This window comes from Protopterus annectens, chromosome 8.part1 (genome assembly GCF_019279795.1).
Source record: "Protopterus annectens isolate FY-2018-M chromosome 8.part1, PAN1.0, whole genome shotgun sequence".
NCBI lineage: Eukaryota > Metazoa > Chordata > Ceratodontiformes > Protopteridae > Protopterus > Protopterus annectens.
In genome coordinates, this window is record NC_056742.1 from 459506775 (window position 1) to 459522926 (window position 16152).

At 38.2% G+C, this 16152-nt stretch overlaps 2 protein-coding genes across 2 annotated transcripts in view; one reads left to right on the forward strand and one right to left on the reverse strand.

Annotated features, from left to right (window-relative positions):
• Positions 1-2773: 2773 nt before the first annotated feature.
• IRX5 (iroquois homeobox 5) lies at positions 2774-6576 on the reverse strand. Its single transcript, XM_044082009.1, has 3 exons — positions 5939-6576; positions 4181-4583; positions 2774-3798 (listed from the first exon to the last, which is right to left on the reverse strand). The coding sequence occupies exons 1-3, from the start codon at positions 6197-6199 to the stop codon at positions 3065-3067; spliced, it is 1398 nt and encodes a 465-aa protein (XP_043937944.1). The 5' UTR covers positions 6200-6576; the 3' UTR covers positions 2774-3064.
• A 3942-nt stretch (positions 6577-10518) lies between these two features.
• Positions 10519-16152, forward strand: part of LOC122810404 — a 2461722-nt gene continuing 2456088 nt past the window's right edge. Inside the window, exon 1 of the mRNA XM_044082010.1 lies at positions 10519-10764. The gene's annotated coding sequence lies outside the window, so the exon portion shown is untranslated. The remainder of the gene's footprint in view (positions 10765-16152) is intronic.

Here is a 16152-nt window from a genome sequence, read left to right on the forward strand (position 1 = left end):
TATCTATGTATGTATGTATGTATGTATTTATGTATGTATTTATTTTCATTACTACAGAATTCACTGCGTCTTTTCTTAAGTGAATGGTGTCGTGTAAATTTGATAAAAATTGTCGCTCAGTTGACATCTTTCTGCCATGAGTGGTGTGCAATAAGAAATCAGCTGGAATGAACTCAGACTGCCTATGATGCCCTAGTTAAATTGTTCATCCATCTAATATATTATTGTTTTATATAAATTAATGCATCTGAATTTTAAATGGTAAATTATCAGGATAAAAAGTGTGTGTGTTTTGGGGCAGGCACACATATGAAAAAGCCACTACTATCCAAATAAAAATTCTCCAGACTGGCACACAAACAAGTTGACACAGTCCTATAAAAAGGTGCATGACATGTCTCCCGAAAACCATTGGTACAAAACACAAACTATGATTGAGTTGGAAGGCACATACATCTGTTATAATCATGTATGTGCTTAGTGATACAGTGAGCTGATCTTACCATTCCTCACACAGAGAAAAAGACCACTAGTGATAAACCCACAAGCACCTAAAAGGGCCATAATGTTGTATTTCAAAGCGTAAATAGGCCGTAATGAATAAACAGCCGAATGCAACAGCAATGTTAAATGAAAAGGTCTTGTGAAGTTATTAGTACAGCATTAAGCATTTGGTTTCCAAATCTGGGAATGGCGTTACCCTTCAGTATATTAGTGTATTGTGAAGGAAGTACCTACCGGTGTGGTAGCATAAAGTCTGTAAGTGACCTCTGCCAGCTCTTGCACTTATATACATACCTTTCAGCCTCTTAGAGCAAGAAATCTGGACAAAGCCAAAAACAATGAGGAGGCAAAGGCCCAAAATTAGGGAGAAATTTTAAATATTGCTCTAAATAAACTTAGGAAGTGGGAGAATAACAGGTTGAGTATTAGCATGCATTTCCCGAATAGTATGCAATCTGAGACTCAAATGTACACCACTATTTATTGGATTAAAATCCTCAGTGATTTGCCAGAAAAAAACACAAATTTTATGAAGACGGAAAATGTGACACAAAAATAAAAACAGTCTTTAAAAATCTGCACAATTCAGAGGTGTGCCTATATACTACAAGCAAGAAACAAAACTGCCACTGTTGCCATAGCTATCAAAAAATCAGGGACAAATCTCAACAGAAACTGGGACAAATGCAAAAATAATCATGGACCCTTTAAATATTAATATTATTAACTGGAGACATTGACAGACAAAATATGTCTATAACGATAGTCATTGTCATTATTTATTAAGTGCAATTCACCAACTTTTCCCAAAGGATTAGGAAGGATTAAGAGGGACAGAACTAACGTTTCAGTTAAAATTAGGGACCTCCCTGAAAATCAGGGACAGCAGAGAGTTATGACTGCTGTTGCTACTAAGCTGAGAGGTTTTGAGCGACAGTATGTGTTTGCCTGTCACTATTTTATTCTCCAGATAAAAAACGGTTGCTTTCATACAGTTAAACATAACCCCAGCTGTACTTGATACTTCTGTTTTGTAGCTGTGCAATGTTGGAATCGCATTCCTCACTTTCCAGAGTGAATGGGACACTCCAGAGCTGTTCAAGAAAACTTTGCCCTATATGTTAGGTGCCCCCAAACCCAACAACGCACACACCTTGCGCTGCAACCCCAGTTTGTTTTAATAATATGAGGGAATGGCAACAGCGTTTGTTTTCCACGTTTTTAAAAATGCATGTCACTTCTGGGGTCGAATACGTGTGCCTGTGAGGGTGAAACAGTCTGTTAAATGCAAAATGGGGCGTGGGGAGGGGGTGCTGTAATTTACCCGGAAAGCCTGAACAAGTGTGACACCTATCTGTGAAAAGTTAGCATTTCAAGCTAACCTCCCGCTATGGGTATAGATACAAATGTTCTCACTGATGACATCACGTTCCAAACCTAGTTATCCTAGCAAGCAGCAAAAGCATTTGATTTGCATTTAATATTGACATTGTCCATTAATAGTAACAGAACTGCAAACCAAGCACCAAAGCTAAACTTCTGGCGTTGCTTCTCCCTATAATGCCACAGCCGTACATTGAACATCTTAATGAGGGCTAAATTTGGCATAAAATCGAACTCATTAGAAAAGTTCACAAGCAGAGCACTTTGCATAAATTGCGACACTGAACGGATATAATTATGATAAGGGTTCCCACCTCTCTATTCTTATAAATGCCGTATCCGTTTCTTTTAGATTCACTGAAAGATGCAACAGTTTGCTGTCATTTTTTATTTGTTTATTTATTTATTTGTGCTCATCGTTAGATTTGCATTTTCTACACCTCCTGCAGTTTCTTAATCTCTACAGGTCATATGCACCCCTGTTTTAACAACTCATTGATAAACCAATGGATGCACACAAACTCAAGTCATTTAATGATTGCTTTTTGTGCCTAATTTAGATAATTGCATACGTTACTGGAATAAACCTTAAAATAATGTATTGGGACCGATTAGAACTATTCCAAATGTATTCGTGCAAAAATAAAAACGTCCCGCTATTATGTTAAAATGTATTTTAATTAAACATTTGCGTTTACAGAGGCATTTTAAAATATGTGTCTGTAGTAATCTGTATTTTCCACGTCGTTTTGTCATCCTTCAGCTCATATTAAGAAAATCAGTCAGGTTAGAAACTTAAATAACTATTATATGAACTAAGAAAATCACTTCAGAAAACACAGAAAAGTTTATATTACCGAAAACAACATTAAAGCCTTTACAAGTGTTTCGATTTCATAATTTACTTCAAAGATATTGTATTGTCCATATAAATACAAAATGCTGCAATAAATATACAGAATTAATTTTAATACAAATGTGTTGCCTCTCTTGCATTTGGTTAAGACGTTTCATTTCTTTCTGAGATGTGACAAATTGGAAGAAAATATTTCCAGAAATTACACTGTTCTGATAAGTATTTATCTCTATACTTTCTTTCTGATGAAAATAATTTTTTGTTGCCAAGGTAATAAATTAAAATAGAAAAAAAGTCCATTGACTGGAGTGGAAGTCAATATTAAATGGTGGACATACCTTTCTTCAGCTCATAAGGTGAGTCTTTGCAAATATCTAGCTGTGTGGGGCTCCTGAGTTTTGATTCTTTAACCAAAGCCTCGGCCCTACTTAGAACAGTCTGACTTAATCCATTAAAATGTGTCGTGGACTGTCCTGGGCTGGATCCGGGGTGGCTACTGCTGTGAATATGTCCAAAGGTGCTGTAGTTCGTGTAACCTGGATAGAAGGGTGATGTGTAGTACAGGGGCCGAGAAAGCACTGTTGTGCTGCTAGGGAAATGGCATGGAGCAGCCGCAGGGGACCTTTCCGGTGGAGAGCATGTGTCCTGTACAGAGTGGCCCTGGACCGCTCCCGATGACTGACAGGAGTCACTGGTGCCATTCTTGGACCTGTCCGATGATGTAGCGATTTCGGCCAAAGACCAAAGTTTGGGTTTACAGCTGACAGCCGGTGGCGAGTGAATCACCGAAGTGGCATTGCTGACACAGTGTAAAGGGTTTGTCGCTGGCGTCGTCTCTGGGGGTTGGGAATCGTCCTCTGTGTCCTGCTGGGGAATATCAATTCCTTGTGATCCCCGAGAAGGAGAATTCGTTGCTTTGGGGGAGATCAGTTCCACTCGCTCCACGGAATCCTTCAAATCCGTGTCACTTAACAGAGGGTCGGTATCTTTAACTGGATGGCCATCCTCAAATCCATGGCATAAAAACGATTCCCCCGAACTGGACTTCAGGTCTCCTGTTTGTTACAATTTAAAAAAAGACGTAATTACATTTGTGACTAAAGGACAGATATCAAGATATCAACCTCATTCTGATTAAAACGTAATTAGTTTTAACAATTTCTAAAATTAACAATCTTGAGCAGCATTTTTATATATAAATTAATGCCAAGTAGTTTTGTGCATTTATTAACAAAATGTATATTTATGTGTATACTTTTCCCACAGTTGTTAATATTCAATGTGATTTTTTTTTTATTATTTCAAAATTTTACACGCGGTCTGCCACTATAAAAAGGAAGGGCAGCAGACAATCTATAACACAGAATGTAAGAAACAGTGTGCAAAAAAAAAAAAAAACAATAGCAGAACTTCTGAGCATTTCCAATAGATACCAACCTGGCACCGTCTCGATTTCTGTCTTTCCTTCTGGTTTATGAGGCTCGTCTTCGTCGTTTTTCTCCAGATCAATGTTTTCATCTTCTTCCTCGTCTTCACTTCGGTTTCGCGGAGTCCATGTCATTTTGTTCTCCTTTTTAAGTCTCCTTCTGGCATTAGCAAACCATGTGGACACTTGAGTAAGGGTCATCTTGGTGATGATAGCTAGCATAATTTTCTCCCCTTTTGTGGGGTAGGGGTTCTTTCGATGCTCGTTCAGCCAGGCTTTCAAAGTGGCCGTAGCATCACGGGTAGCGTTTTTCCTATACGCTGGGTCTCCATAGGGGTAAGACCCTAAAGGGGCTGCATATGGGTGGTAGCCCAAAGATCCGGCCATTCCTGCGGTGTGGTCATATGGTGATCCCTGCAGAGGACAAAAAGGATAGAAACGCAACAGTCAATAGCATTGCCTTGCAATTAAGAAATGGCACATACAATTATAATTAAAATACAAGCCAAATGACACTAATAATGATCCATGGTCAACTACTTTTCTCTCTCTTAAATGACCCATCGAGTATACACTTTGTGTTCAAACCTCATTTAAATTCAAACACTATCTTAGTAAAAATATAAACTGGCAAGACATTGTTTAAAAAGACACAAGAAGATTTGCAAGAAGACAACCATTACTGGCGATTTTAGCCGTTATTAAGTGGCACCGCTGCTATAAATTAGGAAAGTAGCATTTATATTTAGCTAAATAACGTGAGCATTAACATTTGTAGTGTTATTATATACTACACTCGTTATTGTTAAAAGACAAATTTATGTCGTCCCCTAAACTCGACAAATTGTTTGAAATAGAAGTCAATACGGTGCACAAAACTAGGCAAATTTAAAAATGAAGTTAATGCAGTCCATAACACACACACACACCTACACATATTGACATAATAAGCCCAATGAAACGCTGTAAAAACAAACATGCACTAAGTTTTGAGAATTGCTGTTTCACTCAGCAGTATCAGGAATTGATTCGCTGCAAAATGCGCTGAAGTGGAAAAATGCTATCACAACAGTTTGTGTTTCTCTCTTAACCAGAGATAAGGAATGCGTAAGTATTATAACATTAAGCATTATCATTTGTTTAAAGAGCATAGAAACATATTTGATGGCGACTCAGAAGAAAAACTTATACTACACCCATTCACAGATTTGTAGATTTAATGATATTGTTAGCTAAGAACTACGTGGTTTCTTTGCCTCTACATATTCCATAAAGACATAAACTTTGCACAAGTCATATGCCATCAGCAAGGACTCACACTGCTAGATCTGCTACAAATGCATTTGACAAATGCCACAGATGCATTAAGTCGTTGTTCCTATTAGGGTGTTGCAGGGACATGGGGTTCTATTTCATTGCACTGGGCATCCCGTTCTTACGGTTACAGAGACATTAATTCGAAGTAGTTATCCACAGATGTAAGCAGTTCACTACAAAACCTATATCTGCTTGCACTAGCACAGGGTTTCTAGCTGCGCTTCCGTCTTTATAAAGATACCTAGCTAGCAAAAACTCTGAAAGCATAACTTCCTTAGTATGTTCACTTTATTAGTAAAAAAAAATGTGAATGAGGAATCTGCAATATATGCAGAATATCAGTATTACGTGACCTCTCTGTAATGCATGGTGCTGTGATTTAAGTTGGTGTGAGCCCTCTACAATTCTGCCCAGGGTCCAGCTCATGCATGCCATTAAAGCAGTTTACTCACCACGTACGAGAAGGCGGCTGCAGCTGCTGCCGCCGCCGCGGGATCGGTTCCGTACTGCAGATGAGAGTTGTAGCCCGCAGCCGCTGCTGAGGGAGTCGTGAAGGCAGTGGAGCCCGCATACGGGGAGAACGCCGAGCCTGACGACGACCGGCCGAGCTCGTCGGTGCGGGGTCCCGAAATGACACTCGTGCTGTAGGCAGGACAGGAGTAGAGTGCTAAAGAAGCCGATGGTTGGTACAAGTAGCCCTGAGGATAAGACATGGCTAAAGGAGCCAACGACCGTTAAACCCCAGGTCTGGGTTGGTTTTGTTCCCAGCTGGACCAGTTCGGTATTGGAACCATGCAGCAGAGCTGTCTTATGCGGTTATTCCTTTTGCCTTTGCTATTTAGCTGTCGGTTCGGTTCCGCTCTCAGTTTAAACCCACTTCCTTTCCTCGTTTTGTGTATCTTCTTAGAGAAGTTTTTGTGTGCCTTTGGACTGGGGGGCTTTGCTTTGGAGCAAGGTCCTGCCAAGATGCTAAGTTAGAAATTGAGGATTCTGACGCCTTCTACGCACTCGGTGCTCCTCCTCCTCCTCTTGGGGTGTTGTCAGTGTAAGAAATGGCAACAGCCTGCTGGGCTGCCACAACCAGACTAATGAGCAGCGGCTCTGCTATCCCTCCTTCTGTCCGTTTCTCCCTCTCTCTTTGTCCCCCTCCCTCTTTTCCAGACAAGACTCAAGTGCGCCGCCGGCAACTGAACGATAAGCTCATCCAAGTCGTCTCCATCTTGTCCAACTTTTCTTTATTTTTTTGAAACAAAAACGGTGGCTGTCACTTTCCCCTTGATTTATAACATTACCAGGTTCTGTTCCGAAACGCTGCAGGTTTTCTCCAACAGAGAAAAAAATGGGACTAAGACAATAGTTAACCTTGTTAGGTGGTTGGGAACAAGTGATATCTCGTCGATTTATATGAATAATGTCAACTGGGATCATTCATGGGAGCTGGTTCTTCTGTGCAAAAGATGGAAGTTAATGACGAAGCTGATGATCTTCTAAAGAATTAACAATATACTTATAGAATTACTTCAGTGGAATTAGGTTTATTTCTTCTTAGGCGCACACTTTAGATACCTTCCATTCTATGGTGTGGGAGCACCATCTCTTTGTCCTTTCAGAGTTAAATTCTGCAGTATCCACCTCCACTCTTTGAAGATTGTAGGCTGTAGATGCTGGAGGTTACAGAAGGAACTTCATGCACATTATGGAACCTGTTGAAACCTAACCAAGCTTCGGAATCCCAGGCTACGATGATTCAAACACAAATGGCCGGCCCCTATAATGGGTTGTTTATTTTTTTATTTTCTGTTTTTCCCCCCTCCACACACATGCACTTTTACTGAAATAATGATCACAGCGATTAGTTAGTGGAGCAAAGGAGCTGTGGCTCAATGTCTGCCTGTTTTGTTCCTAAGTTATGAATAAACGTTCTGAATTACAGTTTACCTGTGGATTTCAAGGAATCAAGGAAGCAAGCTGTCCAGTAAAAGTCATGAAAAGGTAGAAAGTAAAAGCAGATTAAAACCATACAACGTGCGATAAATCCCCCCGCTCAGAGGATGCATTCTCCTTTGGTACAACTAGATATATTTCCCCGAAACCTTCTCTGAGGTGCATACCTTGTTCATGTAGACAACCGGTGCGCTTAGCGAGCAACTCCAACATCAAGCCATTTGTGGAGCTAGACATGGCAAATCTGCATGTCCGTATATGCACAGGTTCACACCCTGTACCTGCCAACACTTACCTAATGTAACGGCATTTCATACATTATGTGCTGTTCAGTCTGTGAATTATTCATATATAGAATGCATGATACTGTAAAAGGTAGGAATGTAACAGACTGTCACATTGACACAAAACATCCAGGGGAAAATATGTATCAATAACTCACTTGTCTTACTAAATGTAAACAATTTTCTAAATCACAACGTATTACAGATTTTGGTGGAATTGTGTTGGGCTGGACAATTCATTTTTCTTCGGAATGTGACCGGGAAGCATGTTAAATGCACACACACTGAAAAGATGCGCGCGTGCATCTGCGAACAGTGCTAAATTGCGCGCGCTCTTTGAGTCCTTATTCCGAACACCTGCAGACCGAGGACGCATTGCTTGCACAAGTTGCACTGACTTTTTGGTGGGTTCATAAGTATATGATGGTTGGTAAAAGAGTTTATAACATATTGCACTCAGCAGTATTTCAAGGGCTTAGTGTTTGTGGGCAATTTATTTTTGATGCAGTGGTGTAGCTAGAAGTGTTTTTATTCGTACTCCAAACTCCCAGTGTTACTGATACAACTGGACTTTGCTCTTGTGATGTACGCTCCAAATCCACAACTGCAAGGACTCGGTAGTACGCAGAGTACAGTACGTAACTTTCTCCGTCTGGAGGTTTTTAAGACCTTTTACAGCAAGGGCATACACAATCTTTAAGTTCATGCTCTTTCTTAAGTGATTCATTCATGCCCCCTATATTTTGTGTGCATACCAAAAGACGGGACAAATAACACCCTGTAGATGGGCAAAATGCTGCCCCGTAAAATTAACCAGCACACCACAGCAGCCAGCACGGAGTATGTCTAGTTAATCACAATTATGTGGACTCAGCAGCACTGAACACACCAACACCGTTTTATTATATATATACACAGAGAGAGAGAGAGAGAGAGAGAGAGAGAAAGAGACAGGCACACAGGCACTGTGTAAATGTGTGCGCATCTATGCTAAGACACATTTAACGTTTTAACACTCCGTTTAAGAAACGAGACTTGCTAAATAAAATACATTCAAAACGTATGCATTTGTAATCGAAATGCGCGATTTTTGCAAAACCAGTTTTAAGTGAAATGAGAAAGAAAGACATGTTTAGCATGGCATTTTCAGTTTTAAACATAAAGTGCTTCAGCTGATCGTTGCACGCTTTCAAGCACCTTATAAAACGTGCGCAGTTCTGCCAAATGTCTCAACTCCGAAATCTATAAAGTGGTTTCTTAATTCACCGACTAAGTAAATGCAAGTTTCTCTTTGTATGGTGGAGCTATTGTTCCTGGGGCCAGTGTTCTATAATTCAATGATATACGTTCACAGAGTAACTTTGTTTTTCATTCTGACTTTGTGGATCAGTGCAACACCTGGTAAGGCTTTCATGGATAGCACGTTACAATTATAGGAGACGGATTGCTCAGGGTTCATTACTATAGCGTTGCTTTTCTCTTGCAAATGACACTGTTCAAGCTGAATATAATTCACCTAAATGTAGAAACAATTCATAAGCGCAGTTAAAAAGTCACTGGGTGGGAGCAAGATGCACATTCCCCGATTAAGAGTGAGAGATGAAGCTTAGGTAGTGAATATAGCTAACAGGATCGTGCATCAAACATCTCTGTTAAGCAAAGTTTTAAGACATACTGTAATATCTGGTCTTTGTAAAACACTTCATGTGTTTTTCATAGCGTCTAATACCTAACCAGAATTTTGCCCGACAGAGGGAGCTTTGTGGAGTACTTACCATTGGGATTTAACTCAATATTTTTGCAAGAACCCCTATAACGGTTCCAAAAAATATTTTACTTAGCTGTTAAAAAAAGGTTTGCGTTAGTTCGAAAGTTCCAAATGTACTGCAGAACCAAGGCTGCGCCAGTAAAAGGTTTCACAAGCCTTATTCTATGTTGCACTCATAGCCCCAAAATGTGGAACAGTGACTCTCAAAATGTGTAACAAATGGACACATGTGGGTAACAGCTTAATAGCAAGGAATCTCGCAGGATGGTTACGATGTATTTTTATACACAGAGACATTTATTCTGATGAATTAATATTTTTCAGATTTATTAATATTCACTATGGATATTAGAAAAATTCTTAACATTGAATGTGTGACAGACCCTTTCAATAATGCACAACCAGGAACATGGAAATATGAACATTATTTAAAACAATGAGGTACACCTGAGAAGTATGCTTGCAGACTTTTCAAAAGATTACAAAGACATGTCTTGACCAAGTTTTCTAGTGTTATGACACTTAGTAATACTAATAACTATATCTATACCTATCTATCTATCTATCTTTATACACTCCACACACACACATTTTTAGAAAAACAAGTAAATCAAAAGAACTGGTACCTGGAATACAAAAAAAAAAAAAAAAAAACTAGTTCAGAACTCGTTGCTGGTTTGTGTAATTTAAAAGCCATAACAAAACCCCCCCATCAAAACAAAGTAAATTTATCCTTTCTGATATCACCAACTTCTGAAGCATTTTCAACTAGTTATTGCGATGAGTTACTGGCCCTTACTATTAATTATTGATTACAGCGCGAGTCAGGTGGAAACCACGAGATTTGTGAATAGGGTCTTTAGAGCTGCTTGCTAAGAATGTCTCGCGCTCTATACCTGCTTCTGAAATAGAGACTACAAATCCCAGCTGCCCCAAAACACTGTGAACGCTAAGTCAACAGATTGATGATTGGCTGCACGTCTTCATTGTTTTTCTTCCTTTCTTCTTTAATCACTAAGTGATCTCCAGGAAGTGTCAATCCTTTTACTACCGGAGCTCAATTAATTGGGAGACCGGAAGTGCCGCTAGCGACCAACCTGGTATGACGTCATAATCCAATGAAAGGCTTTGGGCGTAGGATAATAATGACATCCCCGACGTATGTTGATATCAAAGAGAAATACTTTATGTCTTTACTTGCAAAGAAAGGAGGTAAAATTAACTGTTGTAGAACTCACCGGCACACAGAGGGCTCTTCTTTTGCCATCCCGGATACAAAAAGGTAAGGTCTGCGCGCGCGCACGCACACACACACGTGTTTATATATGTGTATGTATGTATAAGTGTGTATACACACACTCAGACATATACACAGACACACGTGCACACACACACACATATATGTATATATATATATATATATATATATATATATATATATATATAAACTTTGCACACACACACACACACATATATATATATATATTTATATATATATATATATATATTTATCTATCTATATATATATATATATATATGTATATATATATATATATATATATAATTTGCACACACGCAAAGGATTGAAGGGTAAGTGCCTTATCATTTCTGTTACTCAGAAGGATGTTCACCAAGACCTACAATTTTATACTTTCAGTAACAGTAGAATGCTGGCTTGAAACTTTTCTTTCCTGTTGACAGTGTGACAGTATCTACTGTAGAGGCTTGGTGAGGAACATGTTGCCAGTTATAACGTATATGCTTTTTTAAAATAATTTGATGGTTGTGTTAGAAAAAAAAGCTCTTAACCCTCTTACTAATACTGAATTGTTTGTAAAGCTGTGTGCGTTTCTGTATCTTTGTGTGTGTTTTGGTGGGGGCGTGATTTTTTTATAGCAAGAGATAAACATGAAAATTAGAACATGTTTTTGCATTATTATTTTAAACCGTGTTGAGAATCGCAATTAGTCTGTGCACATTTGTGTTGTTGCCGAGTTGGAAGGCTGAATAATCCGATTAGGATGTCACAAAATGATTTACACAAGTAAAGGTTAGTAATGTTATAATGCGATACTGATCGAATTTCAGTTTAGTTCAGATCTCTTTTGCATATTGACTTTGTTCAGATGCTATAGCTTGACGCACCTAGTGGTTATGTATTTAAAAGGGGACAGCGGCAACTCAAAGTATGCTTTTTAGCTCTAAAGCTGTGCCTAAACCGATTAGCAGATGTCCATTTTAGTTTGCTGTATTAGCAGGGAGTCCGCTACTTAGTAGCCACTAGCGGAAATGGCTTCTGCTATGGTGTGTGTGTGTGTGTGTGTGTGTGTGTGTGTGTGTGTGAGAGAGAGAGACATTCCTCTCAATCTCTTACTGCAGCAAGAATCCTGGACATACACAAAATTATGGACAAAGCACCAAAACCAGAAAAGGATTTTAAATGCTGATCTTATAAACTTAGAAAGTTAGAATAACAGGTTTTGCATAAACACGCAATTTCTGGAGGATAATGAAGCCTGAAACTTAAATGCTCGCTGTTATTTAGTGACCGCCGATTTCCGGAAACCACATATTTTACGAGGAACAGACCAAAACTATGAGGGGCAAAAATGTGAATATTCTACTTAAATAATGACAGTCGAGAAGTGTACTGTGTGTGTTGTCTCAGCATACAGAGACCGTTATAATTTATATAAATAAGCCAGAAATTTCCAAACGTTTATTGAAATGCAGTAATTTTTAAGTAGGTATTTTTATTTTAACAATGTTTGTTATTACTAACAGCAAGATATTAAAACTTCCACTCTTACAGGAGCCATTGTGTTTCTGACTTGCATGTCATTTCACTTTCACGTGAAGTCATTAAAGACTCAGCTGATTTCTTCTTTTTATTTCTTTCTTTTACAAACGCAGTGCACAATTATTTTATGTCATGTTAAAAGAATACTTGGAATACATAACTGAACACTTATTCACACATTGCAATTAGCAAACCTGCATATGCATTCCACATTTCAAAATGTCCTTGTGCTCCCACCTCATCCCTAACTTCTTTCATGTTCACTTTGTCCAGTTTTTGATGGCATGTGTTATCAGTCACTAACTTACAGGCACCTTAATCTGCTGCCTTCTGTACTTGGATTAACAAAGACAAATGATTACGCAGCCTGCCTTTGGTTATATATGCTTTCTTGAACCACACAGGTGTGCACTATCATCACTTTTGGAAAAGCTATGCATTCTTGTTAAATGCAGATGCTGTAATACAGCATCTGCAGCTCCGTTCACGCTTGGAAAACTATCTTTTCATCTACTATACTAACATTTAATTTAAGCGTTAACATTAGCTATGGAGCAAATTGATTAACTAATGCAAAGTTACACTGTTACCATGCGTAGATTTTCCATGACTAAGAACTGTGGATGATGTTAATGCTGAAATATACTTGTTCTGCGTAATGTTGTATATCACAACCCATCTTATTATTTTTATTATTCGTTTTTGTAACAATCGATCTTATATTTGTATATAACGTAGGTTTTTAAGTTGTTTCTCCTTACAGAAAATAACTGAAATGATTCAAGCGCAGAATACCTACGTTTGTAGACGTAGGTGAAGGTAAGGGTGTAAGTAAGAGATGTGCAGTTTTGAACCATTTCCTTTTCATGTACAGTTTGGAACCATTTCTTTTTTTCTGTACTTATCTGTGCAAGGGGACAGCGCAGCACACCCAGAACTGGATCAAACACTTTCACTCCATTTTTTTGGTTGCATTATGCCTTATGAATCAGCAGCGTGTCTTGCTTTATTGTGTTTATATAATAATCACTTTGGTTACTCTAATGGTAGTTTAAGTACATTAGTATCATGTATATCTACTGCGGTCTGTGGAACTGGTGGAGACGTTTTCATACCAGATAGCAACACTTAAGCTTTATGAGTCTATTACGGTGGCTGTCACCTCCACTTGCTGTCAGATTCCCTGTTCATTTCTTAAGGATATCTCTATTGTCTGCTTTATTTGCACACTGATGGCTGCGCTCCTCCGCCAATCACCAGCGTGTTATGCTATTATTAATCATTTGAAAAACACTTCATTGAAACATCAAGTACTGCAAGTTAAAATATCTAAAAAGAAATGCCGATTATATGCGTTTTCTTCAAGATACCGTAACAACGATATTTTAAACTGGCATGTAGCTTATCTACTTTTTTACAGTGAAATTGGAATAAACAGTTATTGATAAAACCTAAACGTGGATAAACCAAGGACAATACATTTTCAGGGACAGTAACGTTTTCCAACATGTGTGTGTGTGTGTGTGTGTGTGTGTGTATATATATCTCTCTCTCTCTATATATATATATATATATATATATATATATATATATATGTATATGTATATATATATATATATATATATATATATATATATACATATATGTATAGCTACATATATATATATATATATATATATATATACACACACACACATATATACATATATAATTTCATTAAATAGTGCACAACAACTTCTATAGTATTACACCACAAAGTACAACATAGCTAAATGTGTTGCCCTACAGTCTCATTTTCCATTGAATGTGGACACGTCTGATGTTTATTGACAGTATATACCAGGGCCTACACATTTGGCATTAGAATGAGGTATGTTTTGTATCACAAATGCCTATTTATATATTTTGATGTTTCTGGTGTTAATTACTTAGGTTTGAGAAAGGGCTGATGTCATGCAATGTCACAGAACACTGAAATACCTTTGTTAAAAACTGAAAGCTTCCATTGTTAAGGTAGTGGAGAACTTTGAGTCAGTGGGACTCTAATATCTGGACAAAGTATGGTTACACAGAGGTGTGTGTGCAATGTATACTGAAAAAGAAAAAACCTCTGCACTTTATAGTATTAATACTCCACATTATTACACCATTTAGAACTCCATTTGCTTTGTGTTGACTTTATGCAATGTGACAAAGTTGGCACCTCATCTCTGGGTATTGGCTCAGAACTCACACGCAGCCCTCTAGGGAACAATACACACTGCCCTATGAAAATTATTTAAAACATCAGGTTGTCTTTATTTAGTCAGTTTCTTTCAATTCAAACTTACACGCAGAAGCGCAGAAGTTTATTTCACTCATTAATAGGAAAAGTAAATATAGCAGCACTTATAAATTATTTTTGTATAGCAGTAGCTTCTGTTCAGGCTACTGCTAATTGCATATTCTTTCATTTTGCACAGACAAAGCTTGCAGGTTTTAACCCATCTGCATTTTCCTCACTTAGATATAAAGTGTTTTTGCTTTCCAAAGATGGAAGAATTTCAGTAAATCTCTTTTTCTCTTTCTTTCTTTCTTTCTTTCTTTCTTTCTTTCTTTCTTTCTGTCTCTGTCTCTCTCTCACACACACATGCTTTCTCCTGTGCAGTTCTGTCAGTCAACAAAGACACAGTACCTTCTGTTTTTGAAGAAGGCAAGTATTTAATCTACTCAACCCCATCCACTTCTCTTGAGATCCTCTGTTGAATAGACTTATTACAAAATGATTATAGTTGTTAAAGATCACAGAACCACGTTTTGCTTTTTAACTTCCAGAGAAAGCTGTTCAGTATTTCAACCCCCCTTCACATATTCCCACCCTCACCAGCTTGGCACCCTAGTATAAGTAATAGCTGATGTCAGGGCAGTGATGCAAGAGGGCATTAGTATTACACTCTGCCGATTAAGCCCCTGTGGGCAGTGTATGAAAATGACTGCAAAGTTGGAAACCAGAAGGTGATCCATGATTATTCCTATGTGCCTCAACCATTTTAAAGGAAAATATTCAGTGCCGAGTGAGAATGTTTGGTAAACTGGAAGTAATATGGAGCTTCTGTGGGCCACTTTATTCCAAGTATTTCCATTCAGTCACAAACTATCACTTGTCTGCACTGGGCAACATTTTGTTGCTGAGATGTAAGACAAGGATCTCCTAATTTTCAATCAGCTGTGACAGCATGGATCACAAATCAGCATCTGAGGTATCCATCTGAACAATAAACTCCAATTTAACACTGTGTATTTTCAGATTTGCATGTGCAAAAAGGACTGCTTTCAGGACAGAAAATAGCCCTACCTGTTGTATCATTTCATGTCATCTGCTTAGGACATTGTGGCCTAGTAAAATCCATGGGGTTTTGGGTGGAGATCAGCAAAGGCAAATTAAATTTGTATTATGGGAAGTAATTTGTCAGGTGCCTAAAAAGTCTTTCATTGTGGAGTACGCATTCTCTCCCCAAGTGTTAGTATTTTTTTCAGGATTTTCTATTTCCTTTCACTTCTCAAACCATGGTGGTTGATTGTCTATTTTAAAGTGTTCATTGCATTTACTGTTGCCCTTGTTATGCAGGTTTTGATGATTAGGTAGCTTAAATAGTTAACAAATGGTTATGTTGAAATTAAAAGGCCCTTATTTTGGTTTTGGTAAATAGATGTGGCCAGCATTCTTCTATGACTTTTCTACCACTCAATTCACCAGTCCCCTATCTACAGTATACCAAATATACTGGTCCTCCTCTAGTACTTTGTCAGATTTGGTTGGATTGTCTATCAGCCTGGAATACCTATTGGAGTCATGTGCTACTCGTTTTTTTTTCTCAGAAGTTGCAAAAC

Excerpts from the sequence above, each read along its gene's own strand:
- IRX5 (XM_044082009.1), bottom strand. The coding sequence starts at position 6,199 with ATGTCTTATCCTCAGGGCTACTTGTACCAACCATCGGCTTCTTTAGCA. Across the intron at positions 4,584-5,938 it reads CAGCCGCCTTCTCGTACGTG|GGATCACCATATGACCACAC; the intron begins GTGAGTAAACTG and ends TGTCCTCTGCAG. Across the intron at positions 3,799-4,180 it reads AGAAATCGAGACGGTGCCAG|GAGACCTGAAGTCCAGTTCG; the intron begins GTTGGTATCTAT and ends TGTAACAAACAG.